The following is a 15,579-nucleotide window of genomic DNA, read 5'->3' as shown; positions in this document are numbered from 1 at the left end:
CTATCAAGATAGATAATCACTTATTTTAACAGACAAGACATAGTTATTTTGGAAGAATTGATAAAAGAAGACAAATTAGAAACTAATTCATATCCATAAGTTAAAAGTAATTAGGCTTGGAGAGGTAACAAACAAATGTGAAATGGTACTTTCAAATTTCTGATATTGTTGTCGTTGTTTATATTTATTTAACTAGTGTGTGTTTGTTGTCATGAGAACCAAAATGTGAATCATGGTTTGAGTATTATTGTATAGCTGCATTGCAGTGGCTAGCTATTATATCCACAAGTGGTGTCTATTATTAGTTAAAAGTATGGGAGAATGGAGATAGAGACAGTGGTATTGGTATTGGGTTTAGGAAGGTGTGGTGTGGTGTAAAATAATCCCAAATGTTTGACAGAAAAAGTAAAGTTTCCAAAGAGAGTTTGGACAAGTAGGTCAATGCCAATCATATATAGCCATCAAAAGGCATCTAGCTCTTTCCTTGGTTTGTCTATATATACTTCTCTAAGATCCATAAGTTATTTATAAATTATTTATCAACAAAATCAACATTCATTTACTTTTAATAATTATTGTTGATTGACAATGTTAAAAGTTAAATTAATTTTTTTTTTTTGCTATTGACTTAAGAAAACAACTAAATCATTAAATTGTGACAATGATGATAAAATTATATTAATAATGTATATGGATTAAATCCTAAATAAAAAAACTATGAATAATTAAATATGGCATAATTTTATTAAATTAATCATAGTTTACATTGGTGTATCCATCTTTATTATAAACTAGTAACAAACCTGTGCATACGCACGGGTTCTGGTTTGGTGCGCGCATTTGGTTACATAATATATTTATTTTAAATCAAAAACAAAATTTGAATCAAATTATTTAGATCAATAATAGATTTTTTCCCGTATACAAATATTATTTATGTTTAGGTATCATTTAGAAAAATATCTGGATAAATAGTAAATTTTCGTATATAAAAATATTTAAATTAATAATAGATTTTTTTCCGTATACTATTTTTGAATCAAAATATTTTAGATCACAAATACTATTTTTCATATATAAAAATATTTAGATCATTAATAGATTTTTCTCATAAATATTATTTGTTTTAGGTATTGTTTACAAAAATATCTGAACCAATTGTAAATTTTTCGTATATAAAAATATTTATATCAATAATAGTTTTTTTCCGTATATATTTTTTTAATCATAAATACCATTTTTCATATATAAAAATATTTAGATCATTAATAGATTTTTCTCATATACACATATTATTTATGTTTAGGTATCGTTACATAAAAATATTTAGATCAATAATAGTTTTTTTTCCCTATACCTTTTCTGAATAAAAATTTTTTGGATCATAAATACCATTTTTCATATATACAAATATTTAGGTCAATAATTGATTTTTTTCCATATACAAATAATATTTTTGTTTAGGTATCATTTACAAAAATATCTGAATCAATAGAATTTGATGCTAATAAAATTTGACTATAAATAATAGTAGTATGATACAATTGAATAACTAATACACTTTTTTCCCGTAGATATATATATATTTCTCCTATTTACATTGATAACATATATTTGTGAAATAACATCAATAACAAATAATTTTTCTAATATTTAATTGTGCTAACATTATTTTGATTGTATAGACTTCATTAGTGAAATATATTAATATAATAATATTTTGAATCATATAACTTAAAGTTAATGATAAGTGACACACATTTTTGTATTTTATCCAATTACACACCTTTTCAAGTATATATTTAAATTCATTTTGACTGAAATAATTTTTTTAAAACTAAAATGATTATTATTTTCTTAAAAAATATTATACCTTAAAATAAAAAATATTTCAAATTATATTTCTTCGTTATTAATATTCACTTACTAAAGTTAATTTTTAAATATTAAATACTATTGTAAATGTAAATTAACAATCATTCAAAATGATCATAATAATCATTTTATTAAAAAATAATTTATTGAAATAATTTGATTAATAATTTATTAGAAATAATAATAATAAAGTAATAAAAGTGAAAAGTGAAAAGTGAAAAGTGAGTTGGAAAGTGAAAAGTAAATTGGAAAAAACCAACAAAAGACATTTGTTGCCCCAAATTATTAATTTATACTAAGATAAAAAAGGGTATTTTTGTGATTTCCAGAACAACAAATTTTCTTATATTAGAGATATATACAAAGTAAAATAAAGTAATAATTAGAAAAAATAAATAAAAATAATTAATATTATATTAAAAATTAAAAAATATACCTATTTAAAATATATTTTTTACTAATGTGACAATCATAATAAAATATAAATATTAAGTAATAATTTTATAATTTTTGGTGTTCAAACCGATTCAAATGAAAATTATAAATTAATTTAAACATTAAAAATTGTATTGAAATAAATATTATTAGAGGTGTTTAAATGTATTTTAATGGAAACTACTTGTTTTCTTATTCCTCTTTAAAATTGGAATCAAGCCGCATATATAAATTTTAATAGTTTTTTTTATCAATATGGTATATTATGTTAATTTATTATTTATTTATTTTTAATTTTTAAATAATATTTACTAATTTAACTTTAAATTTTTATTGTACTATTTTATCTGTTTAAAGTATGATGGGTTATTCATATGAGCTTGCAAGATATGGAAGAATCATGCAGAGCGGTATTCAGATTTTCCAGGAACCTCCTGAGTTTTTGCATAAACATTTGAAGTTTGATCTTGACGGTATATCCGTGACTAGTGCTGGCGTAGGGTAGTTGTTCTTTTTCTTGGGCTTTAGCCCTCCATCATACCAAAAAAAAAAGTATGATGGGTTATTGTTATTTTTAATTTAATATATTATATATTATATATTATATTTTTATTAAACCTATTTATTTTGTTACTAATATATTTTATTGCACATTTATAATAATATCAAAAACTAATTTAAATGAAATCCCTTTTAAATGAATCAATGTTTTTTTTAAATGAATGAACCAAATTAAACAGAATTATGTGTAGCTTTATTATATTACCTTTAATAAATATTAATTAGGAGGACAGTTGCTTAATTCATAAAGTTGCTCAACCTCAAACAATATCTCAATTTCATCCCATATCTTTTTGTAATGCTATATACAAAGTGGTGAGTAAGGTGGTGGTAAATAAATTAAAAACATGCATCCCGAAACTTGTCTCTCCCTATCAAATAGGATCTATTTTAGGGAGGAATTTGCATGAGAACATTGTAATTGCCAAAAAAATTATGCACATCATGCAAAATATGAAAAGCATGAGGGGATACTTTGTAATCAAGGTAGACTTATCTAAAGTGTATGACAAAGTTAGCTGGGAGTTTATTTGGAGAGTGCTTTGGGAAATTCAATTTCCAAAAAGCATCACAAATGTAATCATGAACACAAGTACGGGTATCGAGACAAATATTAAATGGAATGGAGTTAGAGTGATTTCTTTAGGCCGCATTGTGGCAACAGGCAAGAGGATCCCATACCGTCTTATATGTTTGTGTTGTGCATGGAAAAGCTTTCTCATCTCATTTTGGAGGCAACCAATGAGAAAAAGCGGAGAGCTCTTTGCATGGGGAAGAAGGGATCTTGGATCTCTCAGTTGATGTTTGTGAACGACTTGTTATTAATTGGTGAAGCCAAGAATAGTCAAATATTGTGTGTTATGAATATCCTTCAATATTTTAGTGAAATGTCTGGCAGGAAAGTAAGTAAAGAAAAAATGTGTGTGATGTTTTCCAAGAATGTTGCTCTAAGCATAAAGGCAGAGGTTATGCAAATGACTAGCTTCTGGGAAACAAATAACATTGGAAAATATCTTGGAGGGCCATTAAGTGGAAAAAGTATAAGAAGAAGTGATTACCAATATCTTATGGGATAACTTTCATCAAAGTTGGCTAGCTAGAAACTAACCATCTTTCTTTTGCATGTCGTATTACATTGGCGAAGAGTGTAATGGAAGCAATATCAATTTATTCTATGATGACAAATATTCTACCTAAAGCTTTTATTGATGATACATATTAAAGAGGATTTAATTTAGGGGGATTCAAGAAAGAAAAGTACCATGCAATCAATTGAGATGTGATTACTAAGCACAAAGATGCAGGAGGCTTAGGGCTAAGAAAACTTGATCAAATGAATAAAGCTTGTCTCATGAAACTAGTGTGGAAGTTGCGGAACCTTGTTTTGCAAGTAATATGACATCTATTTTTGATGATGACAACCACCATGATGACAACTATGATAAGTCAAGCATGAACAATTAAGCAGTTAAAGATGCAAATTTAAGTATTATGGTTTAGGAAGCTTGATTATCCAATTAGGATAAATTAAATCAAAATAATTTAAAGCCACATATCAAGAGATCTCAAGCAGTTTCAACATAAAGAAGAGTGTCTGGAAAAAGCTTATAGAAAATTAATAATCTTCTATTTTAGTAAGTGAGTGAACATATGTAAAAGCAGAGGGGCTTTTCCATAAAAACACAAGGCTAAAACACACACACACGCACACACCAAAACCTTTTTCAAAATGATTTACCAAATGAAAATACTTTAAAAACAACATCTAGAAGTTGTATCATTTTAATTGGGAGCAGTCAAATAAGCCATGGGCTAAATTTTAACTTTTCAAATCTATTAGAACATATATCCAATCGATTAGAATTGCACATACTTAAGACCCAAGCTAGTTTGAATGTGCCTTGGTTATGTGCAATGGCTAGATGTCTTAAATCTCTATTTTGAGGACTTACAATTGTATATTTGTATTATCTAATTAATTAGCAACTTGGTATAATCGATTAGCTGATAGTAAAATATGTTAAATGTGATTCCTTTTTTAGTCAACCTCTTGCTTATAAATAGAAGTCTCATTTCTCGTTTCAAAGCATCCATAATCGTGTTTTGAAATTTTCATCTCTCTCTCTCTCTCTCTCTCTCTCTCTCTCTCTCTCTAAAGTTTTATGTAATTTTATCACACTAAATATTTTAACCAAATGCCTTTGTGAGAAAAGTTCCTTTGTGAGTGGGGATATATTTGTACTTCTAGAAAGGGTAGAATTGTAAAATTCACGAAGGGGATCTTTTTATACACCTAGATTGAATATTTTTCATTTATGGATTTATATGGGTTATGAGCTCATCCTATAAAAGCTTATATTAGAGGATTGTGTAATCAGCCCTAGGTTTGGTTGAAGATTAGCCAGTATTAAAATCTTCATATTCGTTAGCCCAGTTAAAACCAAGATAGATTGAAGCTCAATCCGGTATTAAAAGCTTCACAAGTTTGAGATCACCCTGGTTAAAATCTTCGCAGGTTTTTGGTTAGCCTGGCTAAAACCAAAGTATTGAGCTTATATTTTTTTAGAACTTGAAGACTAACCGCTCCAAAGTCTGTGTTTGTGGAAAGAAGACTAATTGATTTAATCCACCTTTGGAAAGGAAGATGGGTAGATTCAGTCTCAATAATATATTGAATAAAATACGCAAACGCCTATATCCATCGTCTTATATTATTTGGTTGAAGATCAACCATCATTTCCTTGTATAAGGGGGTTCGTGAGTCTTTCATACTAAAATCTCTCAACTATTATTGGAAACTCTCAAGATCAATCCTTTTGGTTGGACCTAATCTCTATAATTCTCGGTGCTCTTCTTCTTCCCTTAAACTCTTTAAATTTCGCAATTTATTTTCTGCTATTTACTTTTTTACTGCCTAAGTTTTTCAAACTCTATTTTTAATATGAACAAGTTTTCAAAACCATATTTTTCCAAACAATACAATTCATCCCCTCCCCCTCTTGTGTGTGAAGTCTCAATTCCAATAGAAGTTGCATAATGGTAGCAGGAATTGCTATGAATACGTACTTAACCCCTAGGTACGTGGTTCGATTCCTGCGGGAGGCAAAAACAATATTTCCTGGGCAGCCGATAAGCGGACCTAGGGGATTATTGATTAAGCTGGTGACATGCTTGGTAGGCCGGAAGCCCTGCGGGGTAAGCGGAAACACAGGGTGTTACAGAATCAGGTGTTATTATTCAAGAGTTAAATCTGCAGATCCCTAGAGAGTTTTTTAATGCAAAGTTGGGGGACCTTGTTGCTTAAGATGGAGAATGGGATTGGCATAAAATGCAACACTGGATGCTGGAAACGTTAATGTAGAAAATAAAATTGTGCCTTCCTCCAATACCAGAATACATGAAAGACGAGTTTATCATTGCAGGTATGTTGAAAGTATTTTTGGGTAAATATTTTCGGTAATATATCGTATCCACAGGGATTGGTTAATATCACTGCCGTTCTATAGTTAATTATTTTGAGTTAGAAAAAGTAATTGGATTTGTGTTATGATTCTAATATTGTCAAATATAAATAATAAGAAGAATGCAAATAATGAGAATTTGTTAACGATTAAGGAAATATGTTGAGCCTTTAGGGTTCATCAACCTAATCCTATACAATTATCAATTAATTCACAATAGAACAATCCTTTGAATCATTATCTTCACTTATCCTCAAATAAGATTCCATGTCTGCAAATCAAATTAGATAAACTTTTACCGGTATGAGATTCGATCTCTCCAAATATCAATAACGATAATAGTAATTAAGAACGATAATTATGAAAACCCAATTACAATTCCATCTCTGCAAATTGCAATTGAATCAATATAGTAACCTAGGGCAAAAGTTAAATCCTTTCTTTCGATCAAAGATTCGACGATAATTTAAGAATAAAAACAAGGTTTCTTATTGATAATGAATTCAAATAATTGTTCACAGGAATTAATCAATGGTATTGTATATTCATAGGTTAACTACTACCTTAGACTCAACAAGAGGGATTTAGCTCTCCATAGACATGAAGAACACACAAGAATCAATGGAGGGATTCATCTTCATCAATGGAATGTCTTCGATTGGTAAAGAATTGGCCTTCAATTGTTGTTCTTGACTGCAAACTCAGAATGCTCTCCTAATTTCGCTCACAAAAGATCTCTACCAAGTTGTTTTTCTCTTGGAAGCTAGGGCTTTTTAAATAGAAGTTTTGGGCTTTTAACGCCGAGGCCGCGGCGCGGCATCGGATTGGCGCGGCGCGCTTCAAAACAGAAACTTTGGCGCGGCGCTGGCTAGAACTCCCGCGGCGCGCCCTTGTCAAACTTCATCTTTTTGCTTTGCCTTTGATACTTCTAGCTTCCTTTCCTCTTCATGTTCTCCTAAAGCTCCAGTTCAGCTCTAAACCTGCAACAATAACACCCACAAGTGATTCGATTTGCTTTATACATGAACTAAACTTATTCAGTTCAATTCTTCATAAAAACCTATGGATTCATCACAATTTGCATTAGTTTAGAGAAGAAATCACTTATATTAACACATGAATTTACCATTAATTTACTCCTAACAAGGTACCAGCAAGAGTTGATTCTCTATTAAAGAAATGTATGCTCGACTAGCCAATCACGAGAAGCAAATACAGAAGAAGTTTGGAGGAAATTTTGGAAGTTGAAAGTCCAGGAACATATCAAAATTTCCGTTTGAATGATTGTTCATGACAGATTTTTAACTGATTTTTAAAAGTGCATGAAAGGAATAGGAGGGGCGGAGTGTAAGCTATGCAGAAGTGTGAGAAAAACTACCATCCAAGTATTTAGAGATTACTTTAAAGTTATGCAGCTGTGGATGAACAAGGTCCCTTCCAACATTAGGCTGGACTTTTTTTACCATGGAACTTGATGAGTGGATCAGATTAAATCTTTGGAAAAATAGTGAATGAAATAGATTTTGGGCAGTGAATTGTCACAACTAGTGGTTATGCCGTAAATAATGTGCATCATGAAGAGCAATGTCAAAGACCATAGTATATGGGAAGTTATGTCTAGAAAAGAGTAGCGTAATACGATGGTGTTATGAGAAATAATGGAGTGACATCGAATTGAGAAAATTTTATAATCATGGTAGGCTGGAAAGCTCCCGAGGAGAATTGGATCATGCTTAACACGGATGGGGCGTGTAAGGCTAACAAGGTAGCTGGTTGTGGCGGTATTATTCGAGACATGCGTGGAAAGTGTAAGGTGGATTTTCTAAATATATTAGGATGTGTGGTGTGTTTCCGGTAGAACTCTGGGGAATTTTGTTAAGGATTAACTCTTACCAAGAGATTATGAATGAGGAAAGTAGAGTTGAATGTGGACTCTAGGTCTATTGTCAAAATTCTAAAGAATGAAAAAATGGATATAGATGGCTACTCTTTGATCAAGGAGATTTACCAGTTCATGGAGATGCATGAGGAAGTGAAAGTGATTCACTCTAATAAAGAAGTGAAGAAATGTGTGAATGCACTAGCAAAAACTGGTATTGATAGTGGAAAAAAATATTATTCCTAGAAGATGCTCCAGGTTTTATTAAGAATTTGCTATATATTGATGTAACAGAAACCTTATTCTTGATATTGACTTTATTGTAATTTTTCTTTCTTTTGGGCCTAGGCCCTCTTTATTACAAAAAAAAAATAGTTTCCTTCAATTTTTACAAATTAAATGGTATAGTATTTTTCATCATTCCATTTATAAAAAATAATACATGAGAAGCCAGTTGTTGATTTTAAAATCACATTGCAAAAATTTTAAAATGATATAATACATATATGACTTCTTTGAATATTGATAACTTATTCGGGATTTAACTTATTAAAACAATTATCTTTTTTTAAGAAATATTTTGAAGAATACAAATTTAATATTCATTTTGAAAAAAATATTTTAACAACGTAACAATGACTTCAATTAAGTATATTCTTTAAAATTTCAAAAATAAAAGAGATGTGGGAATCCAAACACAATAAAATGTGTTGCTTTCTGAAATTATAGCAATAAAAGTGACATTTAAAACAAATATTTTTAATCTCAAAGTAGTTCTTACATAATTTTTCAAAGATATGTTTGGTTCAAAGTAGTTCTTACATAGCAAAAAATATTTTAACAACGTAACAATGACTTCAATTAAGTATATTCTTTAAAATTTCAAAAATAAAAGAGATGTGGGAATCCAAACACAATAAAATGTGTTGCTTTCTGAAATTATAGCAATAAAAGTGACATTTAAAACAAATATTTTTAATTCTCAAAGTAGTTCTTACATAATTTTCAAAGAGATGTGGGTCCGTTTGGTTCAACGGAGGGGAGGGGAGGGGAGGGAATTTAATAGAGGGGAGGGGAATGGAGGGGAGGGGAGGGGAGGGAATTTTAACTAAATATATGTTTGGTTCAAAGAGGGGAGGGGAGGGGTTTTTAACAACATATATGTTTGGTTCACAAGGGGAGGGGAGGGATTTTAAAATTAAATTACCTTTTTAACCTTACAAATATTTTCATTTGTATTTGGTAAAATTAATTCTAAATAAAAATAATTATAGAGTCAGAGGCACCAAATAAAAAACCTGTTCATATTATAAACCACACAAATTTAAAGAAAATATCGAAAAACATATTATGTTGTAAACAAAATATTCAGAAACATTAAATTGTAAATAAAATATTCATAAAAGTCATAAAACTATTATAAAGTGATCAATCAGATGAGCCAAAGACCATTTGCATTATCACTGCTTTGCGGGCTTCAGGTGGACACTGGAGAATCATCCTAAGTTTGTCAGCATCTTTCATTACAGTGCAATATATTTGCGGCAATGACTTTGCATCACATCCACACTCCTTTATTAAATTCCATGTTTCTTCCCCTGAAATTGGAGGCAATTCATATTTCTGGCGCTCTCTCATTATTTCATTTCCTTCTCGTATTGCAGCATTTCCTTCGGTTAGTGCATTTGCAACCAAGACAATTGATTCTTGGAGTTCAGTAATATCGTTGTTTGTATCTTTGTTTTTTACCACTTTCATTTTCTTCCTTTTACTCCCACTTAACGGATCTGGTGACTGTGTTTCAGGTACAGAAAAATCGTAACCAACATCAAAGCTTTCCAAATTCACCTCATTTCGGGCAACATGGTCATCAATATCTTGAATAGTTTCGACAAAGTCTTCATTGGTGACCGATGACTTTTGTTTTCTTGTCTCTTTTAAAGTACCAGATTCCTCTCCATCCGCTCGATTAGGTCCATAAAGTATCACCATCTTCTCATAATTTGGAAGTGGTACATTTCTCCAATTTGATGCTTTTGGTTTTGACTGAAAAAGTATGATAAATAAAAGATATAAGATTAATGAAAGTTTTACAATTATTGATTAATAAAAGTTATACAATTATTGATTAATAAAATATTTTAAAATACAAAAAGTTCATACAAAAGTTACCTCAATTAGAGCATCCCAAACTTCTGACTCGGCATCCCATAATTGTGTAGTTGAATTCCAAGAAAATCCGCTCATACCGCCTTTAAAAATGTCATAATATTCAGTAAAGTTTTTTTTCAAAGTTTTCCAACGGTTTTTTATCTTCAGCTTGTCAATTTTGTTCCCAAATAATGCACGGAGTTCAGCTGCAATGTTTTCATATGCTGATGTAGTGAATGTACCGTTGACTTTGTTCCCCTTTTCATATTCATGCATAAAAGCATCAACAAGAGCATCATCCATGGCTCTATTCCAAGTTAAAGTTCCAGAATTACCATTATTAATTGGTAATTGCTTATTCGATTCCATAAACTATGAAAATGAACAATTATAACACAGCAAAGTTAATAAATATAATTAACAAAAAGTTCCAATAACATAATAAACATCATAATAAATTTGGTACCAGTTCATCAAGGAACAACAAACATAAAAATAATATTATAAAATATAAGTTAGACTCTCTAAGCTAAATTATTATTTTGATAATTTAACCACATCTGATGTGCTACACTATCTTTTATAACCCCGCCCATAGCAAGCTCATCTCTGTCACTTCTTGAACCTTGATGATTGTCATGCGATACATTTTGATTTGCAAGTTCAGCATCTACTTCTGCTATAAGGTCTTCATCCGGGTCTACACTCATCAGATAATTGTGAAGAATGCAACATGCAAAAATGATTAATTTTTGAGCTTTGACTCCATAATTTGGCTCTGTTGAATTAGATAAAATCTCAAATCTTTTTTTCAATACACCAAAGGCTCTTTCAATTGCATTGCGTAAAGACGAATGTCGAAGATTAAACAACTCTTTAGAATTTTGGGGTGGATTTCTAGCGGAATATTCTTTCAGGTGATACCGAACTCCTCTATAAGGCGTAATTAAGCCACTTGTCAACATGAATCCAGCATCGACAAGATAATATTTTCCTATAGTAAAGGTAAATAATAAATGTGATAGTTTAAAATATAATATAAACAACTATAAGTCTAGGTTATTCTTGTATTACCTTGAGGAATTTTAAGTTTATCTTCACGTGTTAATGCATTCTTTATTATTCTAGAGTCAGAGGCAGACCCTTCCCATCCCGCGAGCACATAAGTAAACTTTAAATCAAAAGTACATGCTGCTAAAACATTTTGTGTCGGATAGTCTTTCCTACCGCGATATCTAGGGGCATCTTTTGCAGATACTTTGACACGTATATGTGTTCCATCAATTGCACCAACACAATCCTAATACAATATAATTTTTTTTATCAATAAAATCTATGAATACTAGAAATTTTAGTATTTTTATGTAGGGAATATAATTTATTAATAATAAATTTTACCTTAAAATACGGGTAGAATCTATAACTACTAGAAATTTCATGAGGGGAAATATATTTGAGGATAAATTAGGGAACATAATAAAATTTTAATAAATAAATCTTCCCTCCCCTCCAAATCCCTCCAATTTGGGGGGGAGCAAAAAGTGAGTTTAGGAGGGATTTTGCTCCCCTCCCCTCCCCTCCCCTCCCCTCATAAAAAGTGAACCAAACAAATATATTTACAAATATCCCCTCCCCTCCCCTCCCCTCCCCTCCATCTACCTCCAACCAAACAGACCCTAAGTTGATCTTAAAATATAATAAAATATGCAGTAATTTCTTACAGTGTCAATATATTTCACTATTATATTTTTCATATAATACCGAAAAATAAATTAAAGACAAACAAAAAGACATATATTTTCTATCATTTAACTTTAGAAAATTTTCTATCATTTATTCATTAGACAATTAATGTTGGACAAAAAAGACATAAATTTTCTAAAGTTATTGAAAATTTTATTAGATAATTATTAAAAATAAACTTTTAATGTTATTCAACACAAAAAATAAATACATATATTTAAAGACTTAAAATTAAATATCTAAGCCAAAGATAAGTACTAAAAATCTATAAGAATCAAAACAAAACAAAAAATCACTTTATTATTATTTAAATTGGTAAAACTAAATTACGTATGTCACTCCAAATTTATAAGCATGTATTTTCCTTTCAAATAAAATATATACTTTTATATATTATTTATTGAAATATTTTATAGATATTATTTTAATATTCCAATAAATATTTATTATGTTGACTTATATATTTTAATTATATTAGCTATTTTATCAAATTAAATGTATTAAATAATTAAGTGATCAAATAAAATTAAAAGATTAATTAAATTTTATTTAAAAATTAATTAATTAATTGGATATGAGCTCAAATATGAGTGGATGTATGAATGTCACATTCAGAATAATGGAAACCCTAATTGGTCATCACTCTAATTATAGACTATAGTCCTCAATATACCGTGCACAAACAATTTTTCTCTTCTCTCCATCTGAAGAGTATTCAAGACATTATGAATATCGGTTGATGGAGAATCACACAAGTCATCAGATACTATTTGTTCGTATCTTAACCTTCAGGATTACCTCAACAGGAAGTTTCTCAATGGATCCAAGTATTGTTAAAATCAACTTGTAGGTTTTAATTATATACATGCATGTATGACTATCTGGTTTCGGCACTAAATTATATACTGTACTTTATGAGCATGTATATTCAATTGACCGTCATAGAATTAATTCTAACAAATGGTATTAGAGTTTGGTTGGTTCGGTGGGGGTGGAAGTCGATCCTAGTGTGGATTTATGATAGTGATGTGGGTGAGTCACATTTGTGGGGGTGATTGTTGGGTTTCAAATGTGAAAGTGCTAAAGTTCCATATCGACAATGAATAGAGGAAATGTTGGGTTTATAAGAGAGGTGATTCTTACATCCATTGTCTTAAGGTTTTGAATGAATATGTAACATCAAAGTCTCTTGGATTCCCAACGTTTCCCCATTGGTATTTCCAAGCTTTGTTCCCGAGACTCGCCAAAATAATTAATTCATATCATTTTTTCGATTATAATTCCTAATAAATTATTATAATGTAAATTTAATAGTCATATTTATCAAAAACAAATTCTTAACATATTTAATTAAAATTCAATAAAACAAAATAAATTAATTTACAACCGCATATTGAGCAAGTCTTAATCTAGTGATTATTATTACTATTATCATCTCAATTAAGTGAAAAACTTGACTTGAGTATTGTAAAGTTAGTCTCCCTATGGTGAACAAGAAAAGCAAAATGCAGGGTTCTTATTTGGACTCATCTTATATTTTAGCCTAATGTAGAATCCAAATATATATTTACGTACTTCCAACAAATAAACAAATGAAATTTCTATTTTATCTTATTATACCAATATTGCATATAAGTTAGAAGGACCATTTAAAATGCTAAAAATTGCACTATACAACAGAAGATATATCAATGTATAGTATATGGTTTGAGATCAGTTGAATTAAAGGTATCAATTTTTCCAATGAATCTGACAGACATGCGTCCTTGATCCGTGTAATCATCGAAAAAAACATATTGCAATTTGAAACACTCTTTAATAAATGAATAGGATTACAAAGAGTACAAAAAACTCTGGCATCCCAATTATAAGGATCGGAATTAATTCACTTAATTCTATATGACTAAGATTCTCCTAAAAACCACAAATAAAATCCACTTATATCAACACTAGACTAGACCAGCTCGCATAATGCATAAATTTTGAAAGATTGAATTAATCTTGATACATTAGACTAGACCAACTCACATAATTTTTGAAAGTTTGAATTAATCTTGATACAGTCGAAAAATGTTATAAAATCTTAAGCGATCAAACGAAATGAAATATGTTTCAAAGTTGTCAAAATTATAAATTAATTTGAAAGTTGACGAACGACAGAGTCAATGTGGTAGAAGGACAGTCGGCCTAGTGGTTGAGCCGATGCGGCGGGAGCTCTAGTTTGATTTTCTAGATTCGCATATATTAGATTTCGTTATTTTAGTTCATAGATCATGTACTGGTTAAAAAGTACAGGTGTGCGTGTTACCCCTGCTAGGATAGGGGCACTCAGGGGCCTTAGAAGGTATATTACGATGTATGAGGTTTGAGTCTGCCCACGGCGGCGAGAAGCCATGTATGGTGGTGTTTTTTGGTGGTTTAGGAGACGTGCTCACATGAGGTGAAAAGCTCTGTTTGTACCGTGATACTTTTGTTAGGTAACAATAGTGTGGTATGATCTGTATGAGTTAAAATTTATCCTCTTTCTCCCGTTGGTGGAGAGGTATTTATAGAGGCTTTGAGCCTAGAGTTTCCTTGGAAATGTCACCACCCACCTAGTCAGTGGTGGACCGTTAAATCCCTATTTTCAAGGAGACATTGGACAGGTGTTGACCCTGACTTCTCTTTGCTTAAGAAACGTCTTATCTCATGTTTTCCATGATTGTGCGATAGGGAATTATCTAAGGGGCGAGGAGGTACCTCCCTGAGGGAGTTATGATCGTCACCTTTTCTAGGGAAGCTTATGGTCATCGCCCTAGACAGATCCTTTACAAATATAACAATGCAAATGTGTTTTGACCCATTAAGTGTCGGTGGGATTTCAACAGTTATAAATATGTATGTCTATTTCTTCATAATTTTATAGCTTAAGTCATAGAGAAGGGTTTGAGATTCATAATGGTATGATCTTAGATAGATGATGGTAAATTCATAAGATTGTGTTCTTAGAATTTGGGAACAGAGTATTTAGAAATATTTCTAAACACCTCATATTTGTGTGATTAACATATAAAGTAAGTTTGAAAGATTGAGAACATTTAGATAGAAAATAAAGTTTAATTTTAGGAAGGAAATACAATTTTTTTCATTACAATTGGTTTGCTTAAAGGTTTAACCCTTAGCTCTTACCTTTTTACCTTAATCTTGGATGTACTCACGGAACACATCCAAGAGCTAACACCGAGAGGCATGCTTTTTGTAGATGATATAGTCATTGTTGAAGATTCGAATGAGGATTTAAATGAGAGGTTGAAAACTTGAAGACGAGCTTTAGAAACGTATGGTTTTCACCTAAGCAGAAGTAAGACGGAGTATATGAAATGTAAGTTCAACAAAAGAAAAAGCATTTATAACCAAAAGGTGAAAGTTGGAGACCATATTATCCCTCAAGTCACACAGTTTTAATATCTTGAGTTTGTAATACAAAATGATGGA

The 15,579-nt window shown here is 30.3% G+C and overlaps 1 protein-coding gene across 1 annotated transcript; it reads right to left on the bottom strand.

Moving 5' to 3' along the window:
- Window positions 1–9,639: 9,639 nt before the first annotated feature.
- LOC131650053 (uncharacterized) lies at window positions 9,640–15,359 on the bottom strand. Its single transcript, XM_058919795.1, has 5 exons — window positions 15,282–15,359; window positions 11,437–11,662; window positions 10,935–11,356; window positions 10,384–10,734; window positions 9,640–10,257 (listed from the first exon to the last, which is right to left on the bottom strand). The coding sequence occupies exons 1-5, from the start codon at window positions 15,357–15,359 to the stop codon at window positions 9,640–9,642; spliced, it is 1,695 nt and encodes a 564-aa protein (XP_058775778.1).
- Window positions 15,360–15,579: the final 220 nt, after the last annotated feature.

This window comes from Vicia villosa, linkage group LG2 (assembly GCF_029867415.1).
Source record: "Vicia villosa cultivar HV-30 ecotype Madison, WI linkage group LG2, Vvil1.0, whole genome shotgun sequence".
NCBI classification, from domain to species: domain Eukaryota; kingdom Viridiplantae; phylum Streptophyta; class Magnoliopsida; order Fabales; family Fabaceae; genus Vicia; species Vicia villosa.
Note: the sequence above shows the minus strand (reverse complement) of the source record. Positions and strands in the feature narration are given on the sequence as shown.

Bases quoted from the DNA above. Each gene is read 5' to 3' on its own strand.
- LOC131650053 (XM_058919795.1), bottom strand. From the start codon at position 15,359: ATGACTATATCATCTACAAAAAGCATGCCTCTCGGTGTTAGCTCTTGG. The intron at 11,663-15,281 runs GTAAAAAGGTAA...ATATTGTATTAG, and splicing joins TGAGTACATCCAAGATTAAG to GATTGTGTTGGTGCAATTGA. The intron at 11,357-11,436 runs GTAATACAAGAA...CCTTTACTATAG, and splicing joins TAAACTTAAAATTCCTCAAG to GAAAATATTATCTTGTCGAT.